This window comes from Myotis daubentonii, chromosome 2 (assembly GCF_963259705.1).
Source record: "Myotis daubentonii chromosome 2, mMyoDau2.1, whole genome shotgun sequence".
Lineage (NCBI taxonomy): Eukaryota > Metazoa > Chordata > Mammalia > Chiroptera > Vespertilionidae > Myotis > Myotis daubentonii.
The window spans coordinates 198,512,223-198,532,962 of record NC_081841.1 but is presented as its reverse complement, the minus strand read 5'-3'; the positions used below and the strand labels follow the sequence as shown (position 1 = coordinate 198,532,962).

Here is a 20,740-nt window from a genome sequence, read left to right as displayed (position 1 = left end):
CTTCTGTTGTCTTTAATTTCTGTGGTACTCCTCTTTTTTTAAAAAAAATATATTTTATTGATTTTTTACATAGAGGAAGGGAGAATAGAGAGTTAGAAACATCGATCAGCTGCTTCCTGCACACCTCCTACTGGGGATGTGCCCACAACCAAGGTACACGCCCTTGACTGGAATCGAACCTGGGACCTTTCAGTCCGCAGGCCGATGCTCTATCCACTGAGCCAAACCGGTTAGGGATGTACTCCTTCTCTTGAGGTGGATAAGATAAGCAGGAGGAGAGAAGACTATTTAAGAATTAAACGGGGCTTATTTATGTTACTCAGGCTATGGAGACAAAAGTGGTAGAGCTCTGTCAACTTGTGATATATATACTTTGCAAGAATAGGTAGGTTATTCCAGACTAAAAAAGTAATTTCAGATAGGCATTCTTAATGAAGTAAGTACTGTTATTTAGCAAAGATGTTATAGTGGCCTGTAAAAAAGTCTAGGACTAAAGGAACCACAGTAATTTTTTTCTTTGGATATTTTCTGGAATTCTTATAGCTATTTCCATCCTATAGGAGAGCTTTGCTAGGTATTGCTATATGATATTTACCCTGTACAAATATTCTGCATTCATTTTTCATATTACTTGATCCTTTGCCCCTTTTTTCCTCCAAGTCTTTTCACTCATATCCATTTTCTTTTAAAATAAACAACATAGTATTAGATGTGTAATATAGGCAAATGAATTTCCTGTATTATATAGAAAGTACTGGCATTTTAGCTTAAAATATTTTTAAGTAAAGTATTTTAGGAATGTATAATTAAGTGGAAAAATTGAATATTAAGTGATACATTTATATCAGAATGAATTACTACTTTAAAAAATATATTTTTATTGATTTCAGAGAGGAGGGGAGAGGGAGAGAGAGAGAAACGTCAATGATGAGGGAATCATTAGCTGCCTCCTGCATGCCCCCTATTGGGGATTGAGCCCGCAGCCTAGGTATGAACCCTGACCAGGTTGGGAATTGAAACCTGGCCCCCTGGTTCATAGGTGACACTCAGCCACTGAGCCACACCGGCCGGGCTGGACTGCTACTTCATCAGTTGTCATGGCTATCAGTCTATCTAATTCAGCGCTTCTCAACCTGTGGGTTGCGACCCCTTTGGGGGTTGAACGACCCTTTCACAGGGGTCGCCTAAGACCATCGGAAAACACATATAATTACATATTGTTTTTGTGATTAATCACTATGCTTTAATTATGTTCAATTTGTGACAATGAAATTGGGGGTCACCACAACATGAGGAACTGTATTTAAAGGGTCGTGGCATTAGGAAGGTTGAGAACCACTGATCTGATTACTAGGAATACCTAAATTAAGCTACCACATATGGTAAATTAAAAAACCAAATAATAGCTGGCAATATTTTCATCAATCTTTCCCCACCTGATTTAACTAGGAGTGCAATAAATGTGTTTGAGAGCAGTGGGAATGACTATGCTGAAAATGCTACCATACTGTGTGCGGGTTTTAATTTATTTATAGTTTCATCTTGTTTATTTATAGTTGCACCTCTTTTAGACCTTGAGTGTTTGAGTTTAGGCTAACTTTTAAGTATAGTCTGAGCTTTATTTTTACAGTTGGTTGTTAAGTATAAAGTGTGGAACAAATTTTTTCCCCCCTGTAAGGCTAGAAACTTTTTCAAAGGTATTGAGGCAGTTCATCCAGTTGTATGGACTGTCATAGGGAATACTTTTCTTCCTGAAATAAATTGCCAGAACTTAAAATTTTTTTTTATTAACATTGCAGAAGCCAAGGCTGCCCCAAAAGATTGTTTCATTGATGTGAATTCTAAAGGTGACAGATTTGGCAATTGTGGCTTCTCTGGTAATGAATACAAGAAGTGTGCCACTGGGTAAGTGACGGGAGGTTATAAAGGAAAATGAATGATTGCAAGAACAGTCATCTTTTATAACTCCTTGTGACTGCCAGCTTTCTCCCCTTTAAATACCTAACTTTTCAGACTTACAATTTTGCAACACAAGGTTTCAGGGAGACTGAATAGAACTGGTTAAATAAGTCACCCCTTCTGACATTACCTGTCTGAAATCGAATGGTTTTTAGAATCTTTGTTTATATTCTACATTAAGAACCACAAATAAACACTCTTCCTCCTTTTTATTCCTTTCATTAAAAGGTTGTTTTGCTAAATTTATAGAGGTACAGAATTAATTTTGTATTTTATTATTTTGTTCTCGCTCTATAATTTAAAAGTGATAAATTAAATAGAAAATTTCAATGCAGCATCATAACAGTTGATGTTAGGGGTACTTAGTGTGTTATGAAAGGATTTGGGAAGGGCATTTAACTCACACAGCCTTGGTGTATTGATGAGTTATGGATTGAGTTTTCAAGTAAGTAACTCAGAGCCAAGCCAAGAAGGGTGGAGTCCTTTCTTAGTTATTTTACATTACAGAATCTAATTTTTTTCTTACCATACTTCTTTAAAGAAGACACAATTGAAAAAAATATTTTTATTGATTTCAGAGAGGAAGGGAAAGAGAGAGAGATAGAAACATCAATGATGAGAGAGAATCATTGATCGGCTGCCTCCTGCACGCCCCACATTGGGGATCAAGCCCACAACCCAGGCATGTGCCCTGACTGGGAATTGAAATGTGACCTTCTTGTTCATAGGTTGACGCTCAACCACTGAGCCATGCTGGCTGGGCACCATTGTATTTTGATATAGTTCTATTATTTTCTATTTATAAAGTTATATTTATAAGACACTTCATTAGACTTTTTTGAGCCCTAGATAGATAGTGAGGAGGGATTAGGTGTGCAAAAAGGAGCATCAGCACCGCCTGACACCCTACTAATTTGTACCTCAGCATCCATTTACCTCTGCCCTTCTCTGCTGTATTTAAAGAGAGCTTCTTTGATCTCTGCTGCTCTCACACACTCTTTCTGTTGAGATTCCCTTCAGCTAAATAGTAGAACACTCTCTGTTTATCTGCATATATATAATTTTTCTATTGTATCTATACTGATACATTTTACATTTATTTTTCTATCTTTATAGAAATGCTTTGTGTGGAAAACTTCAATGTGAGAATGTCCAAGACATGCCTGTATTTGGAATTGTGCCTGCTATTATTCTGACCCCCAGTGGAGGCACCAAATGTTGGGGTGTGGATTTTCAGCTAGGATCAGATGTTCCAGATCCTGGGATGGTGAATGAAGGCACAAGATGTGATGTTGGAAAGGTAATTAAAATGTTTTCTATTTATAAAGTAAAATTTTTAAAATTGTTATGCAAAGTGATTGTTTTTTTTCTGATTATAAAAGAAATTATGTTTAGTATAGAGATTTGAGAAAATATGAAGCCATCAAGAACAAAATTAAGAAAAAAAAGAAAAAAAAAGAACAAAATTAAGAATAATTATGATTCTACTATCCAGATTTCTTATGTTATCACCTGTGGTTTCCATGTTGCCATGTGCTGTGCATTTTCCCCTCCCCTATCAATGAGCTATAATTTATTAGTCAGTTTGCCATTATTGGGACACCAAGGTGATTTCCAGGGTCGTGTGTGTGTGTGTGTGTGTGTGTGTGTGTGTGTGTGTGTGTTGAGGCGGGGTCGGGGGGGCATGTGCATCCGCGTGTGTCTCTGTACTAGAAATCTCAGTGTTTGTCCTGCCCATGCTCCCTGTTATCCTGACCAGAGCTGTTTGGATCAGATATGAGCCAAGATTTAGCCAGCCTCTGACTTAATGCCAGTGATGCCATATGAGAAGATGAACTTGTTTGGAATAAGTAATTAAAGAACAGTAATTAAGAGTAGGACAGAAGCTGTAAGAATTCTTTGAGAAATGCCATGAAGCAGGAGCAGAACTAGAAGGCTTATGGCAAACTTAAGCCATTTACAAAAGATATAAGGATACGGGATTATTGAACAAGTTGAAGACACCAACTCAGAGGAGAATGGAGGAGGAGGAGAGAACACAATTGACTGATTATGTAACAAGTGAAAGACAAGGTGGACCCTCAAGTTACTTCAATTTCTACCAAGTTTTCAGACCAGTTCAGTTTCCTGCTTATAAAAAGAGCCTTATATTTTGTCCCTGTCCTTCCCACTACATATACTTGACTGCTTCAGTCATGATAAACAATGCAGAGATAAATGGCTTTATAAATAAAAATTTCAGAATATCTTAATTGTCTTCTTAGACAATAGTGTGCATACTTTTAAAGTTTTAGATATATTTTTGCCAATTTCACTTTATAAAAGTTATTGCTAGTTTACCTTCCAACCAGTTTTAAATAAGTGTTTTAATTCTCTATATGATAGTCAAGATTAGCTTCTATTGTCTTAAAGCTTTTTATTTTACTCTTTCTTGATTATTAGTGATATTAAATTTTTTTAAAAAAAATATATTTTATTGATTTTTTACAGAGAGGAAGGGAGAGAGAGAGAGTCAGAAACATCGATGAGAGAGAAACATCGATCAGCCGCCTCCTGCACATCCCCCACCGGGGCTGTGCCCGCAACCCAGGTACATGCCCTTGACCGGAATCGAACCCGGGACCTTTCAGTCCGCAGGCCGACGCTCTATCCACTGAGCCAAACCGGTTTCGGCGATATTAAATTTTTTGGTGTCTATATATTTATTCCTTCTTTTGTGATTTTCTTATTGATATCTTTGTCCATTTAGAAACTGGTGTGTTTTTCTTATTGATTTTATACTTTGACTGGGAATACAGCTAGCCTTCAAAGGCTATATTATTATTTTAGCTATTGGGTTGGTTAGATAATATTTTTTATTTAATGGAATATCCTTTTAACCCTAATTAAAAAGTATTTAAAAAGAATCGATTTTAAATTTTATTAGTTAAAAAAAATCAGCTATTGAAATAATACTTTTTTTTTGTTTTGGCCTATTGATGTGCTAGGTCATATCAATAAAATTCCTAACATTAAATTATCTTTATATTCCTGGAGCAAATACAGGTAAAGTTGAATTTTTCTGTAGATATATTCCTGGATTCTATGTGCTAGTGAGTATACTTTTGTATTTCTGAAACGGTATACATTTAACTTTTTTGAATTTATGAAATTTTACTCTATGAATTATAGTCAGTACTCTTTTTAAAAAAATATATTTTATTGATTTTTTACAGAGAAGAAGGGAGAGGGATAGAGAGTTAGAAACATCGATGAGAGAGTAACATTGATCAGCTGCCTCCTGCACACCCCCCACTGGGGATGTGCCCGCAACCAAGGTACATGCCCTTGACCGGAATCGAACCTGGGACCCTTCAGTCCGCAGGTGGACGCCCCATCCACTGAGCCAAACTGGTTAGGGCTATAGTCAGTATTCTTAAATCTCACAAAAACTCAGCTAAGTCTGAATTAAAGCATAACAGAAAATTTATTTATTAAAAACAAAATCAGTTAAAGAGATTTGGAACCCAGAATCCCAGATATTGTTTCTGCAGTTCTTTCCTGTATCTTTCATTTTTGCTTCTCCCTTGATGGCATCCCCCCCCTCTCCCACCCCAGCATTATCTATAATAATAAAAGTATAATATGCAAATCGACTGAACAGCCAAACAGTAGAACAACCATCCAGACGACCATGCAATGACACGCACTGGTGCCAGGCCAGCCAAGGCAGGTGCAATGCCATTGGTCAGGGGGGCCCGCCATCACCCCACGATTGCCCCACAGAGGGAGGCCTAGGCCACCGGCCAGCAGGGTGATCGATTGGGGGGACTCTGCGATTGCCCCACAGAGGGTGGCAGCCACCCTCTGTGGGATGATTGATCGGGGGGCTCCACAATTGATCGCCCCAAAAACTGAGGCCCAGGTCACCGACCAGCAGGCTACGGTGGGTGGGCAGGGCCTCCCTCTGCAGGGTGACTGATCACAGAGTTCTGGCCCTGCAGAGGGAGGCCCAGGCTACCTGGTTGGTGGCATTGCGGCGGGTGGGTGGGGCCTCACTCTGTGGGGCTATTGATCACGGGGCTTCCAGATTGTGAGAGGGCACAGGCCTGGCTGAGGGACCCCCTTGCCTCCTGAGTGCACGAATTTCATGGACCGGGTCTCTAGTTGAGATATAATTGACATATAACATTGTATAAACTTAAGATGTACAATGTGATGATTTGATGCACATATATATTGTGAAATGATTACCACAATATGGTTTGTTAATTTATCCATCATCTCACATGAATAAGTTTTTCTTCTGTTTAGAGAGAGAACATTTACACTTACCCTCTTGGCAATTTTCAAGTGTATAATACAGTGTTATTAACTATAATCACCATGCTAAATATTAGATGCCCAGAACTTACTCTTCTTATTATAACTGGAAGTTTGTACTCTTTGCAAATAAAGCGGAGGGCCTGTAGCACAGTAGCCCTGCTCTGGAACATTCCTGAAGGACAGTGGTGAAGGAAAATCCTCCCAGTGGACAGAATTTTGAGCAATACAACGGGTTGTTCTCTTTTAGGTTTGCTTGGAGGGAGAAATGGCCAGACGTGCTTTATACACCAATTCTGAAGGGTTCCCATCTTCTCCTTCATTTAAGGGTTCTGGGTCTGTAATATAGCTCAAATCTGGGAATTGATTGAGAGCTCGTGACTCAGTTTTTTTTTAATTTAAATTCTATATTGTTTAAAATAAACAGTGAAATTACATGAGTCTCCTTTTTCCCCCATTGACCTCTCCCTAGACACCCTCACTCCCAGCACATGCCCTCACCCCACTACTGTCTGTGTCCATTGGTTATGCTCATATGCATGCATACAAGTCCTTTGGTTGATCTCTTACCCCCTCACCACCACCTTCCCTCATAGATTGGACAGTCTGTTCAGTGCTTCTATGTCTCTGGTTCTATTTTTATTCATCAGTTTATGTTCATTATATTACACAAATGAGTGAGATCATGTGATATTTATCTTTCTCTGACTGGCTTATTTCGCTTAGCATAATGCTCTCCAGTTCCATCCATGCTGTTGCAAATGGTAAGAATTCCTTCTTTTTTACAGCAGCTTAGAATTCCTTTGTGCAGATGTACCACAGTTTTCTAATCCTGTCCTCTGCTAATGGGCACTTAGGCTGTTTCCAAATCTTAGCTATTGTAAATTGTGCTGCTATGAACATAGGGGTGCATATATCCTTTCTGATAGGTGTTTCTGTTTTCATAGGATATATTCCTAGAAGTGGGATTACTGGGTCAAATGAAAGTTCAATTTTTAATTTTTTGAGGAAACGCCATACTGTTTTCCACAGTGGCTGCACCAGTCTGCATTCCCACCAGCAGTGCAGGAGGGTTCCTTTTTCCCTGTATCCTCCTCAGCTCTTGTCGTTTGTTGATTTGTTGATGATAGCCATTCTGACAGTTGTGAGATGGTACCTCATTGTTGTTTTGATTTGTATTTCTTGGATTATTAGTGACTTTGAGCATGTTTTCATATGTCTCTTGGCCTTTTGTATGTCCTCTTTCAGAAAGTGTCTATTTAGGTCCTTTGCCCATTCTTTGATTGGATTGTTTGTCTTCCTTTTGTTAAGTTGTATGAGTTCCCTATAAATGTTGGAGATTAAACTCTTATCGGAGATAACACTGGCAAATATGTTCTCCCATGCAGCGGGCTTTCTTGTTGTTTTGTTGATGGTTTCTTTTGCTTTGCAGAAGCTTTTTATTTTGATGTAGTCCCATTTGTTTATTTTCTCCTTCGTTTCCATTGCCCTAGGAGCGGTAGTGGTAAAGATATTGCTGCAACATGTGTCTGCTATTTTGCTGCCTATGGGTTCTTCTAAAATTTTTATGGTTTCCCTCTTATATTTAAGTCCTTTATCCATTTTGAGTTTATTTTTGTGTATGGTGTGAGTTGGTGGTCTAGTTTCATCTTTTTGCATGTATCTGTCCAATTTTCCCAACACCATTTATTGAAGAGACTGTCTTGACTTCATTGTATGGTCTTGCCTCCTTTGTCAAATATTAATTGAGCATAATGGCTTGGATCAATTTCTGGGTTCTCTCTTCTGTTTCATTGGTCTATATGTCTGTTCTTATGCCAGTACCAGGCAGTTTTGAGAACCGTGGTTTGGTAATATAGCAAGATATCTGCTATTGTGATCCCTCCAACATTTTTCTTCATTCTCAAGATTGCTGCAGCTATTCGGGGTCCTTCTTTATTCCAGGTGAATTTTTGGAGAGTTTTTTCTAAGTCTTTGAAATATGCCATTGGTATTTTATTCAGGATTGCATTGAATCTATAGATTGCTTTGGGTAGTATGGACATTTTAATGATGTTGATTCTATCAATCCATGAACATGGTATATTTTTCCACTTGTTTATGTCTTCCTCTATCTCTTTTTTCAGCGTCCTATAATTTTCTGAGTACGGGTCCTTTACCTCCTTTGTTAAATTTATTCCTAGGTATCTTAATTTTTTTGTTGTGATGGTAAATGGGATTTTTTTTTTAGTTTCTCTTTTTGTGAGTTCATTATTGGTGTATAAAAAAGCCATAGATTTCTGGGTGTTGATTTTGTATCCTGCTACATTGCCAAATTCATTTATTTAGTCTAGTAGTTTTTTGATGGAGTCTTTAGGGTTTTCTAAGTACAGTATGATGTCATCTGTGAATAATGACAATTTTACTTCTTCTTTTCCAATTTGGATGCCTTTTATTTTGTGACTCAGTTTTTTGATCCAGGTTAGATTTTTGTTCTCTTGACCTCGAACTTTTCTGCTTCTACAGATCTAGTATGAATGTATTAGTAGGCTTTCTATCACTTTCACTTTTGGGAGCTCCATGATCAAATATTCAACATTGTAGGCAGTGTACGAGAGTCAGACTATTCTGATTGTTGCTTTAACACTGCTCTCCTTGGTTGTGACATACCCACGTTGGTTTTGACAGTTGGGGGCTGCCACTTGGCCCCCTGATACCCAGAATCCAAATGCTCTCATTGTGTTTCATTTTTCTCATTTATTGACCACAGTTCTCACTGTAAGGGTTGGTCTATAGAGAACAGTGATCACAGAGCTCTTCAAAGGTGCTAGGGATCCCTTTTCAAGCTCATTTTTCACAGTTATGCTGAAAGGTAGGTCTTCTGGGTCATCTGAGTAAGGTCTTCAATGGCAAATCCACTTAACATCACAATCTCTTTAACTCTTTGAATTGTTTCTTTTACCTGAAACCAAGGAAGATTCAGCATTTTCAACTCACTCAATTGGCTTTTGTTCCATTTAAAAATACATAGTTTCATTGATTTTTAGAGAGAGGAAGGGAGCGGGAGAGAAAAAGAGAGAGAGAAAGACAGACTGGCTGCCTCCTGCATGCTTCCTACCAAGGATCAAGCCTGCAACCCAGGTATATGCCCTGGTTGGGAGTTGAACCAGCAACCTTTCGGTGCACAGGATGATGCCTAACCAACTGAGTCACACAGGCCAGGGCTCTTTTAGTACATTTTTCAGGCAATTAATCAACAAGCTATTTCAGCTCTTTCTAAATCCCTGATCTGGAACATTAAATGCAGAATCTCTAATTAGTAAACCCATATCAGTAAATGTGGCCTGATTTAACTTTCTGTTCCTTCTGCCATTATCCCACACCCTTAATATCCATTCCCATATATGCTGCATAGATTCCTGTCTGTATAAATTATAAAACTCAAGTAGTTCTTTTGGTATGTAGCATACTTCCTCTTGGGTTACACTTTGTACCTCATCTTTAGGGACCTGCTCCTACTTGAGTCTAGTCATAGATTTGGAAACAAAGGTGGTGGGGATGAATCTTGAGGAGGATCAACATTGTCTTACAAGGAAACTTTCTCAAAGGAGGCTATTAAATCCCCTCAGGCCATGCAGCACTAATCCCTTGTCTTGGGAGTGGAAAGGACTCCCTTGAGGGTAGGGAGACCACTCCCACTGGCAGAGAAGACTCATCTGAATTTGGGGACACCATGTCCCCTGCTACATCAGGGTCTTCTCACACATCTCCATTCCAGCTGTCAGGATCTCATTCTTTCCCAATCACTGCCCTCTCCTTAACAGTAGATATCCTCTGAGGTTGGAGTTCGACTTGTGCTATAATCTCTCCAGTTGCAGGATGAAATTCTGGGTTTGATTTTTCAGATATTTCAGCCCTCCTGCCACAGAGAATGAGGGGCTTCTTCAGTGCACTCAGAAGTTTCTAGGTCATTCATGCCTTACTTGAGCTGGGAATTCAGAGTTGTGAACTCATGCTTTTCTTTTCCCACTTTGTCCAGCGATACTAGAAGTAACCAATCTCCTGTTTATAAAATGCTCATAAGAATCATATACATAGTCAGAATCTTGATTATTATAAGTGGTTGATTAGTAATAACCAGTGGTGATATTTTGTGAGTATCTATTGCCATGTCACACTATGAACTATACTCTTTTTACTATTGGAAAGAGAGTTATTAATGTCTTTAAATATAATCAGGTAAGAGAGCCAATTTAATAAAGCCCATGAACCAGTTCAGAAAACTTATCCTTACAATATGTTTCTCTAGAATAACTCTAGGTGTCAGTATCTGCATTAGTCAGGGTTTTCCAGAGAAATATAACCAATAGGAAGGATATATATATATATATATATGTATATATATATATATATATATATATATATATATATATATATATATATATTTATAAGTAATTGACTCACACAATGATAATGGAGACTGACAAGGCTCAAGGTTTGCAGTTGGCAAGCTGGAGAGCTGGAGATCCAGGAGAGATGATGGTGGAGTTCCAGCCTGAGTCCAAGGTCTGTGAACCAGGAGAGCTGATAGTAATTCTAGTCTGGAATCCAGCAGGCCCAAGACCCAGGAAAAGCTGATGTTTTATTTTAGTTCAGGAGGCAGGAAAACCACAGTTCCAAATTGCAAACAGGCAGGCAGGTGTAATTCCCTGTTATTTAGGGCAGGGTTAGGTTTTGTGTTCTATTTCAGCCATAGCTGATTGGATAAGGAAAGCAGTTTGCTTTATTTAGTCTGTTAATTTAAATGTTCAACTCACCAAAATCACCCTCATAGAAACATTCAGAATAATGTTTGGTCACATATCTGGCACCCTGTGTCACATACATGTGGACACATAAAAATAATTGTCACAGTCAGTTATTACAAATCAATTAAGTGCAGAGTAAAAACAGGAATTGGTAAACACATCTGAAAAAGATGGTGGATTGTAATATTTATTTATTTTCTCTGTTAAATCTCAGAATATAAAGGTATAAATAGGGAATAAATCCCAAAGTCAGAAATATGTGAAATTTCATCTGTAGACAAAGATTTCCACAAATTTTGAAAACAGAAAGTAGGTTGACAGAGTAGTAGAACCTACAACTTGCAGTGCAAACTGATAGGATGTGAACAGGAAGACTGTGTCTTAGCTTTGCAGAAACCTAAACAAATTGTGATTTGTAAATAAAGGTTATAGCTGAGAGTGTGTTAAAGCATGAGACTGAAATGGAATTACTTTTAGTCTAATAAAGAAGAGGCTAACCCCTTCTCTTATTTGTTTATTTTATTTATTTTTGTCAACAAAGCATCAGCAACCATTTGCCTAGTCCTCTAGGTTGAAGATGAGAAGGTATAATTTTTGATATATTTGGTCATCCTCTTATGAAATACCTGTATCCCTATCCTAATTCTAGTACACTGTTTCCTTCATGCATACATAACTGAACTATAGATGTGTTTGCAGTGGTGGGAATGGCAGCAACCTTGGTACTTGAGTTCTGGCTAGGAAAGAATTCAGAGCCAAGACTCAAACTATAAGAGGACATTTATTTAGAAAGTCACAGAGGCAGGAGAAGTAATTCGTAGAAAAAATGGGCTTAGGGAACAAGTTATAGAGGCAAAGGAAGGGCCTTAGAAGTGAGGAAAGTAAAAGTGACATGCCTGGGCGTGCTCCCAGGAGGGAGAGGGTGCTGGGTCCTCCTGCCTAAGGTTTTTAAGGTGGAGATTTTAGGGGAGGTCTCAGGGCGGATCTCAATGGAATATTCACCAGCTTTCTAGGTGTTAGGGTCATTGAAGGAGGTATGCATGAGCTGTAAGGGGTAAAGCATTATGAATTTATTAGGTCATTTGGAAAACCAGATGGGCTGAGCCACCAAATGGCGTCAGCACTCAGGGATGGGGAGTAAGAGATTTTAAAGGGTTCTAGGCGGGCTTCTTTGGCAGGGAATTCTCTGGGCAGGTCCCAGGTCCAGGTACTGGATAAGTCAGGAGGGGAAAGTTACTGATCTTAGCAAATGGAATGTGGTCTAAGCAAAAGGGAATGTCAGTTGGGAAATGATCTAAAGGTCAGTTTCCCAGGGGAGGGGATATCGATTCAATTATTTGATCAGACCTAATACCAGATATGTCCTTTCAGGGTCTAGGTCTCCACTGATTGATTGGGCAATTCGAGGCAGGTGGTCATTATCTAATGCAGCTGCTTCTGAGGTCACCCTAAGTGTCACTTGTCTGGTTTTGCTGCTTTTCTGGGACTGGAACTGAAATAGAACTGAGGCCTAGATGTTATCTCTAGGGAGGGGAGTCCAAACCGCATGACCAGCAATATGCTAGGGGAGGAAAGGTCACCCTGGGGATGAGCCCCACTCTACAATTGCCCATTACTAGGCACCCGTGGCTTTCTACCCTGGTGACCTTCTGTACCTGGGCCATCGTCCTTGCTCTGGTCGTGTCTACCACAGATGGATTGTTACATAAAGTTAAACAATTCTCTGAGGAAACTCCATAAAAAAGACTGAGAGAGATAATATGAGAGAAAAAAAAAACACAAGCCTGTGTGGTTCAAATAAAGATTTTAAAATTCAAATAATTAAAATTTCTAATTTAGAGAAAGAAAACAAGGAAAATGGGCAATTATGAAATCCCAGAGTACTTGTGAAGAAAAATCTCAATAGCTTCCAGAGACAAACCAAAACAAGTAAACATACAAACAAAGACCTCCCAAAATTGGTCACGTATAAAAGAATAAAATTGAGAACTGAATTTTGGAAGACAAGGAAGCAATGCTTTCATGTTTCTGAAAGATTCTCAACCTAGAATTATGTACACATACTCAATCAAATGAGAGGGCACAATAAAAACATTTCAGAGATTTACAGGATACGAAAAGTTGTCTTTAAAAATCCTTTCTTAGGAAGTCATCTAACTGTAGTGTTCTAGTAAATGAGGAAGTAAATAAAAAAGAGAAAGTAAACCAGTGGTCCGAAAGGTTGGTGACTGCTGATCTAGGACATAGAAGTATGTCAGAGGGAAATCCCAGTGTATCAGGCCAGGAGAATAATGACTATAGATTGGGGCAAGGGCCGGGGGACCAAGTTTTTAGAGAAATAGGAAACTTGAAAGAGGAAATTACACAATTGTGTAAGAAGAAAGGCATGTGTTACCTGTAGTTGAAAAAAAAAAAGCTCTATAAGAAAGAAAATGTAGTCCTAGTATTTGGCTTTGAAATCCACAGTCTTAATTATTGGTGAATGATACTTATTCCCCATTTTCTTGTTTCCTTATGGATAAATTTCCATTAAAATAATACTTTTGGATTTTTGAGTGACATTAGCAACATGGCTGAATAAGAGGTCCCTCAACAATGACAATTTGGCATCCATGCATGGACAGAGTGTCTTTGTGAGAGCTGTGGGATCCCGCACCATACATCAGGAGACCTGGGAGGAGTCTTGCCTAGCTATGTGTCCGGTAATATGCACACAGAGACCTCCATCCTGGATGTGGACTCTGCAGTGACTTTGCGTGGCTTTAGCCCTTCCAGTCACAGTTTGGAAGCCCCTGGAAGACAACATCTTAGTCACTCACAGATAAGAGAGTCTTTGCAGAAGTCCAGGTTTCTAGTGGAGAAGTTCCAGCACAGTGTGGAAGCAAAAAAGTATGCGTTGAACATATTGGAGAGGGTAAGAGAAACAGTTTGATTCTGTGTAGGTGGCGGGAATGGCACCACTTGTCTGACTGGTTCAGCAACCTCGGTACTTGGGTTCTGGCTAGGAAAGAATTCAGAGCAAGACCCAAACTGTAGAGAACATTTATTGGGTAAGTTATAGAGGTAGAAAAAGTAATTCCTAGAAGAAATGGGCTCAGGAAACGAGTTATAGAGGTAAAGGAAGGGCCCTTGGAGCTTGGGAGTGAGGAAGCTAAAGGTAACGTGCCTGGGGGTGAGAGGAGAAGGGTGAGGGAAAGGCATGGGTGTGCTCCTGGGAGGGAGAACACACTGGTCCTCCAGCCTAAGGGTTTTAAGGGCAGATTTTAGGGGAGGCCCCAGGGAAGGATCTTAATAGAATATTCAGCAGTTTTCTAGGTGTGTTCTTTCAGAGTTGTGGTCTCCACTGATTGGCTGGCACCAGGGCAGGAGTTCATTATTCAATGCAGCTGGTCCTGAGGCTGCCTGAGGCTGGCTGAGGCTGGTTTTGTTGCTTATCTGGGCCTGGAGCTGAAATACAACTGAGGCCTAGATGTTATCTCTAGGGAGGAAAGATCGGGATCCAAACTGCAGGACCAGTGATATGCTAGGGGAGGAAAAATCACCCTGGGCTGAGGCCCCACAGTACAATTGATTGTCCATTGCTGGGCCCCTGGGGCTTTCCATCCTGGTGACCTTCTATACCTGGCCCGTTGTCCTTGCTCTGCTCATGTCTGTCTAACTGCCTACAGCAGTTCTACTCATATCATTCCTTACCCAAGGTGGCACAGCTTAGGGCAGGGGAGATCTTTTTAGCTCATGATTTCTCCCATGGGGAAAATGAGAGCAGGTCAGTGAGCACCTGGCTTCCCCAGCTGTGCCCTGTACATTCTTTCTTACCCCTCCCAATGTACTGACTTGTGAACTGCATGACTGAGGGGTGAGAAGAGGCTGGGAGAGGGGCATAGGACTCGTGGAGGACTTTAAAATGATGCAGATCCTACTAACTATTTAGCAGACTCCACAAAAAGCCCATGCACGAGTGCCTGGGGATGCCTTGCCTGCGGATCCCTCCAAGTGGTACATGGGCACCCCATATGCCCTGACAGTGGTGGCAAGAGTGAGCCTTTGCAGACAACTAGTAAACAAAAAAACAAAACAAAAACAAAACAGAAAGAAAAAGGTTGTCATCACTTGGCTTGGTGTTTTTCAAGATCGAGAGAAGGCAAGACGGCCTAAGAATTCTGCCACAGAGGGAGCAAGAAGTATGGAGCAGGCATATTTGTAGAAGGCTGAGAAAGCCTCAGGATGCCTAGCTGGGCTGAAGAAAGGTATTTCTCTCATGATGGCAGTTAATAAAGACTGGAGGAGTTGACTGCTACTTCAGATGTGAAGACAGCAATCCAAAACTTCAGATCTACCAAAGGATCACAATAATTTTTTAGTAACTGGTCCCAAAGAGATGATGATATGTGATTTACTAATGAAGAACTCAAGTAGTTATTTTTAAGGAAGTTCAGTGAGCTACAAGAAAACATAGAAAGACAATTTAGCAAGATCAGGAAAGCAATCTTCTATAATAATAAAAGTGTAATATGCTAATTAGACCAGACAGCCGAACAATCTTCCGGACGTTCTTCTGGACGACCTTCGAGACAAAGCCAGGGCTGCGAGGGCTGAGGCAAGCCGCTGAGGCTGCGAGGGCCGAATCCCTTGCACAAATTTCGTGCATCAGGCCTCTAGAACATGAATAAAATGAAAAGTTTTAACAAAGATAGAAATCATGGACACTATGAAAAATCATATACTAACAAATTGGATAACCTAGGATAAATGAATGCATTTCTAGAAACTTATAATTTACCAAGACTAAATCATGATGAAATAGAAAATCTGAACAGACCAATAACAAGTAAGGAGATTGACTCAGTAATCAACAACCTCCCAACAAAGAAAAGCCTAATACAAAGTCATTTAACTGGTGAAGTCTACCAAGGATTTAAAGAAGAATTAATGCCAATTCTTAAACTCTTCAAAAAAAAAAAATTCATAGAGGAGAGCACATCTCAAATTTGTTTTACAAGGTCAGCATTATCCTGATACCAAAGCCAGATAAGAACACTCAAGAAAAGAAAATTACAGTTCAATATCCTGGATGAATGTACATGCATAAATTCTCAACAATATTAGCAAACTAAATTGAACAGCACATTAGAAAGATAATACATCAGGATCACGTTGTATTTATCTCTAGAAAGTAAGGATGGCTCAATATAAGCAAATCTGTAAATGTGATACATCATATTAATAGAATGAAAGATAAAAATCATATGATTCTCTCAATTGATGCAGAACAGGCATTTGACAAAATATGACATCTGTTCATGTTAAAAACCTTTCAACGAACTGAGTAGAGAAGGAATGTACACAATAAAGGCCATATTGACAAGCCCACAGCTTATATCATACTCAGTGGTAAAAGGTTGAAAGCTTTTTCTGTAAGATAAGAAACAAGACAAGTACCAAGAAAGAAGATAGTACTAGAAGTTGTAGCCAGAGAATTCAGGTTGGAAAAGAAATAAAAGGCTTCTCAACTATAATTGAAAATTAACATTGTCTTTGCAAATCACATAATCTTTTATATAGAAAATTCTATAGAGTCCACCAAAAAATGTTACCAAAAATCAATGAATTTGGTAAAGCTGCAGGATACAAGATCAACATATAGAAATTAGTTGCATGTGTTTACATTACGATGAACTATCTGAATGATAAAGAGAACCGTACCATTCACAATAGCATCAAAAATGAAATACTTATGAATAAATTTAACCAAGGAGATGAAAAATCTGACCACTGAACATTCCAAGACTTTAATGAAAGACATTTAAGAAGACACAAATACAGGCATACCTCATTTTATTGTGCTTCATTTTATTGCACTTTGCAGATATTGGTGTGGGTTTTGTTTTTTTTTGTTTTTTTTACAAATCAAATGCTTGTGGCAACCCTACCCTGCATTGAATAAGTCTAGAGGTGCCATTTTTCCAACAGGCTTAGATGATGGTTAACATTTTTTAGCAAAAAAGTATTTTTAAATTAAGGTATGTGCCGGGAGCCGGTCCATCCTTGCTGTTTCAAGGGACCTGGCATATATAGCATATGGTTCTTAATATGTTTGCTCACCTTCTTGGCGCTGTGTTTTAACCAAGGTCACCTCTCCGAGAAAGGTTGAATCCCCAGGTAGGGATTTTTCCCTGAAGTTAGGGAGGGGATAAAACCCCTCAACTAAGTGCAAGGCGGGTAATTAATCACTTTAACTGCGAACAATCATGCTTAAGCTACATAATCTTTACTCCCTGGAATGGAGATAAGAAACGCCTTAACCTTTGGAATAGAGATTGATAGGATTGGAATCAACTGGTATAAATACAGATGCAACAAGACAGCAAGAGACAGAACTTAGGAGACAGGACTTAGAAGATAGGACCAAGAGAGCCAGGAGGACAGAACCTACACAGAACCTGCAGACAGAGGAACTTCGCTGGAGAGAACATGGCGGGGGATCCTGGACTGAACCTGACTGCAGAGGTTGGCAAGAGAGCCTGACTGGAGCCTGGCTACTGAACCTGACTGGAGTACCTGGAGAACCTGGCTGGAGAACCTAGCAAGGGAACATGGCCACAGAACCTGGCTGGAGATCCGAAGCAGAACCTCTCTGGAGATCCAGACCAGAACTTGGCTGGGGATCCTGGCTGGAGATCCTGGCTAGGCTGCTGATCAACTGAACACTGCCTCCGTGTCATTCCTTCTTCACCGACTCCGTCCACACCTTTGGGGACCCCTGGACCTGCTGGGGTTGGACCCCGGCAGGTATGTATATTTATTAGACATAATGCTATTGCACACTTAATAGACTATAGTATAGTGTAAATATAACTTTTATATGTACTGGGAAACCAAAAATTCGTGTGACTTGTTTTATTGTGATAATCACTATATTGCAGTGGCTTGTAATTAAACATGCATAATTTCGAGGTATGCCTGTAAGTGGAAAGATATCCCATGTTCATGGACTGGAAGAATTTATATTAAAATTTTCATACTATCTAAAGCCATCTGTACATACAATACAATAAAAATTGCATTAGCATTTTTAACAGAAATAGAACAGATAATCCTAAAATTTATATGGGATCATGAGGATCATAAATAGCTAAAGCAATCCTAACTGGAGGCATAACAATTTCTGTTCACTATATTACAAAGCTATAGTAGTCAAACAGTAAGCTATTGGTATAAAAATAGACACCTAGACCAAGAGAACAGAATAGCCTCAAACAAATCCCCACATATATGGTCAACTAATATTTAATAATCAAGTTTTACTCAATGGGGAAAGGGTCATCTCTTTAATAGATAGTATTGGGAAAACTGGATATTTACATGCTATTAAATATTTTAATGACTCCTATCATTCACCACTTACAAAAATTAAAATGAATTAATGACTTAAACATAACAACTGAAACTTTTAGAAGAAAGCATTGAGAGAAAGCTCCATAACATTGGGCTTGGCAATATTGATTTATTGATTTTAAAGAGGAAAGGAGAGGGAGAGAGAGATAGAAACATCAATGATGAGAGAGAATCATTAATTGGCTACCTCCTGCACGCCCCCTACTGGGGATCGAGCCCGCAACCCAGGTGTGTGCCCTTGGCTGGAATCAAACCTGGGACCCTTCAGTCTGCAGGCTGATGCTCTATCCATTGAGCCAAACCAGCTAGGGCGGCAATTATATTTTTTTATGTGACATCAAAAGCACAACCATCAAAAGCAAAAATAATGAAGTGGGGCTATATCAAATGAAAAAGCCTCTGTATAAGAAAAGAAATATAGAACAAAATGAAAAGGCAACTTATGGAATGTGATAAAATATTTTAAAATTATATATTCAATAAGGGGCTAATATCCAAAATATGTAAGGCACTTATACAACTCAATAGCCCAAAACCAAACAATCTGATTAAAAATGGGCAGAAGATCTCTGAATGACATTTTTCCAAAGAAGGTAAAAAATGACCAACAGGTACATGAAAAAATGTTCAGCATCACTAATCATCTGGGAAGTGCAAATCAAAACCACAATGAGATAATCACCTCATCTCTATTATATAAGCTAACATTAAAAAGACAAGAGATAAGTGTTCATGAAGATGTAGAGAAAATGAAACCCTTGTGCATTGTTGGTGGGAATGTAAATAGGTACAGTCACTGTGGAAAATAGTACAGAATTTCCTCAAAAAATTCAAAATAGATCTATAGATCTATCATCTGATCCAGCAATTTCACATCTGGGTATATACCCAAAATAAATGAAAATAGGATCTTGAGTTATCTTTATTCCTATGTGCATTGCAGCATTATTTACAGTAGCCAAAATATTAAAGTAATCTAAATAGTGGATTATTATTTATTTATGAGAAAGAAGGAAATCTTGCCATCTGAGATAACATTTATGGACCTTGAGGGCATTATGCTAAATTAAATAAGTCAGATAGAGAAAGACAAATAGTGCATGATCTTACCTCTATGTGCAATTTAAAATGACAAAATCACAAAAACTGAGTAGAATGGTGGTTTCCAGGGGCTGAAGGGTGGGGTGGTGGAAACAGGGAGATGTTGGTAAAAGGGTCCAAACTTCCAGATGTAAGATGATTAGGGTCTGGAATCTAATATTCAGCATGGTGATTATAGTTAATAATATTATATACTTGAAAGTACCAACAGAGTAGATTTTAAATGTTCTCACTACAAAAAAGAAATGATAATTATGTGGAGTGATAGAGGTGTTAACTAAGCCTACTGTGGTAATCATTCCACAAAATATAAGTTTATCAAATCAACATGTATACCTTAAACTCACACATTGTTATATGTCAATGATAACTCAATAAAGCTGGAGAAAAATAAATAACACTCCCTGCCTCACTGTTTCTCCTTCACTCTGAGAGATGCAGAGTGACAGCTGCAATTGATGAGTTTGTGAGAAGACACTGGGCAGGGGTGGCTCAGTCTCTTCTGTCTTCTCTTTTCAGATCTCCCTGTCTGCAGAGAGGGTGCATTCTGGTCTGCTCTCTCAACCATGCAGTACATTTAGCAAGGCAGGCTCTGCTTCTGTGGGGGGAGGCCTGTGGTTGTCCAGAGCAGCCTGTGACTAGGCAGGTAAGTTTGATTTTGGGGTGCAGAATTAGGAAGCCCAGTTCATTATTAACTTAAGTCAGGTTAGCCGCTTTATTGATAATAAAGATAATACTTGGATCTCCAATTATCAGCTTCCCCTGTCTGCCTTGACCTAGTTATGAACTTGCTCAGGTAATAGTGACATGTAATGTATTGAGCGGATAATATCCCAATATTATGGTATACATATTAAGCAATATTTAGTTTGAGAAGCTAAAGGAGGGGCATTTGGGTTGGTTGTTAGAAAGCAAAATTCTTATCTGTTATAAGGATATTTATTGATGATGTCTAAAATAGAGAAATCAACTAATAGGATACTAATTTAAAATAGGGAGAGAATTACCCCAAGGAAGGGTGGTTGTCTCTAGACTGCCAGGATGGCAGACAGGATGGAAATGGGTCATAGAGTTATTTTATCGTAAGCACTTTTATCACTATTATTATTTGATTTTTTAATCATCTGCATGTATTGTATTGTATTGTTTTAAAAACTTACATGATAAAAATGAAGGACAGCTAGTATCCTGTTCTT

At 38.9% G+C, this 20,740-nt stretch overlaps 1 protein-coding gene across 3 annotated transcripts in view; it reads left to right on the top strand.

Moving 5' to 3' along the window:
- The window catches only part of ADAM9 (ADAM metallopeptidase domain 9), a 94,862-nt gene that overhangs the window by 51,845 nt on the left and 22,277 nt on the right, over positions 1-20,740 (top strand). For 2 of the 3 annotated variants that reach the window (XM_059685347.1, XM_059685346.1), the window contains 2 exons: positions 1,800-1,905; positions 3,076-3,259. In XM_059685347.1, the coding sequence (XP_059541330.1) occupies positions 1,800-1,905; positions 3,076-3,259 (290 nt within the window). Of the gene's footprint in view, positions 1-1,799; positions 1,906-3,075; positions 3,260-20,063; positions 20,191-20,740 lie in introns of those variants that run through there. The other variant, XM_059685348.1, reaches the window with a different exon arrangement.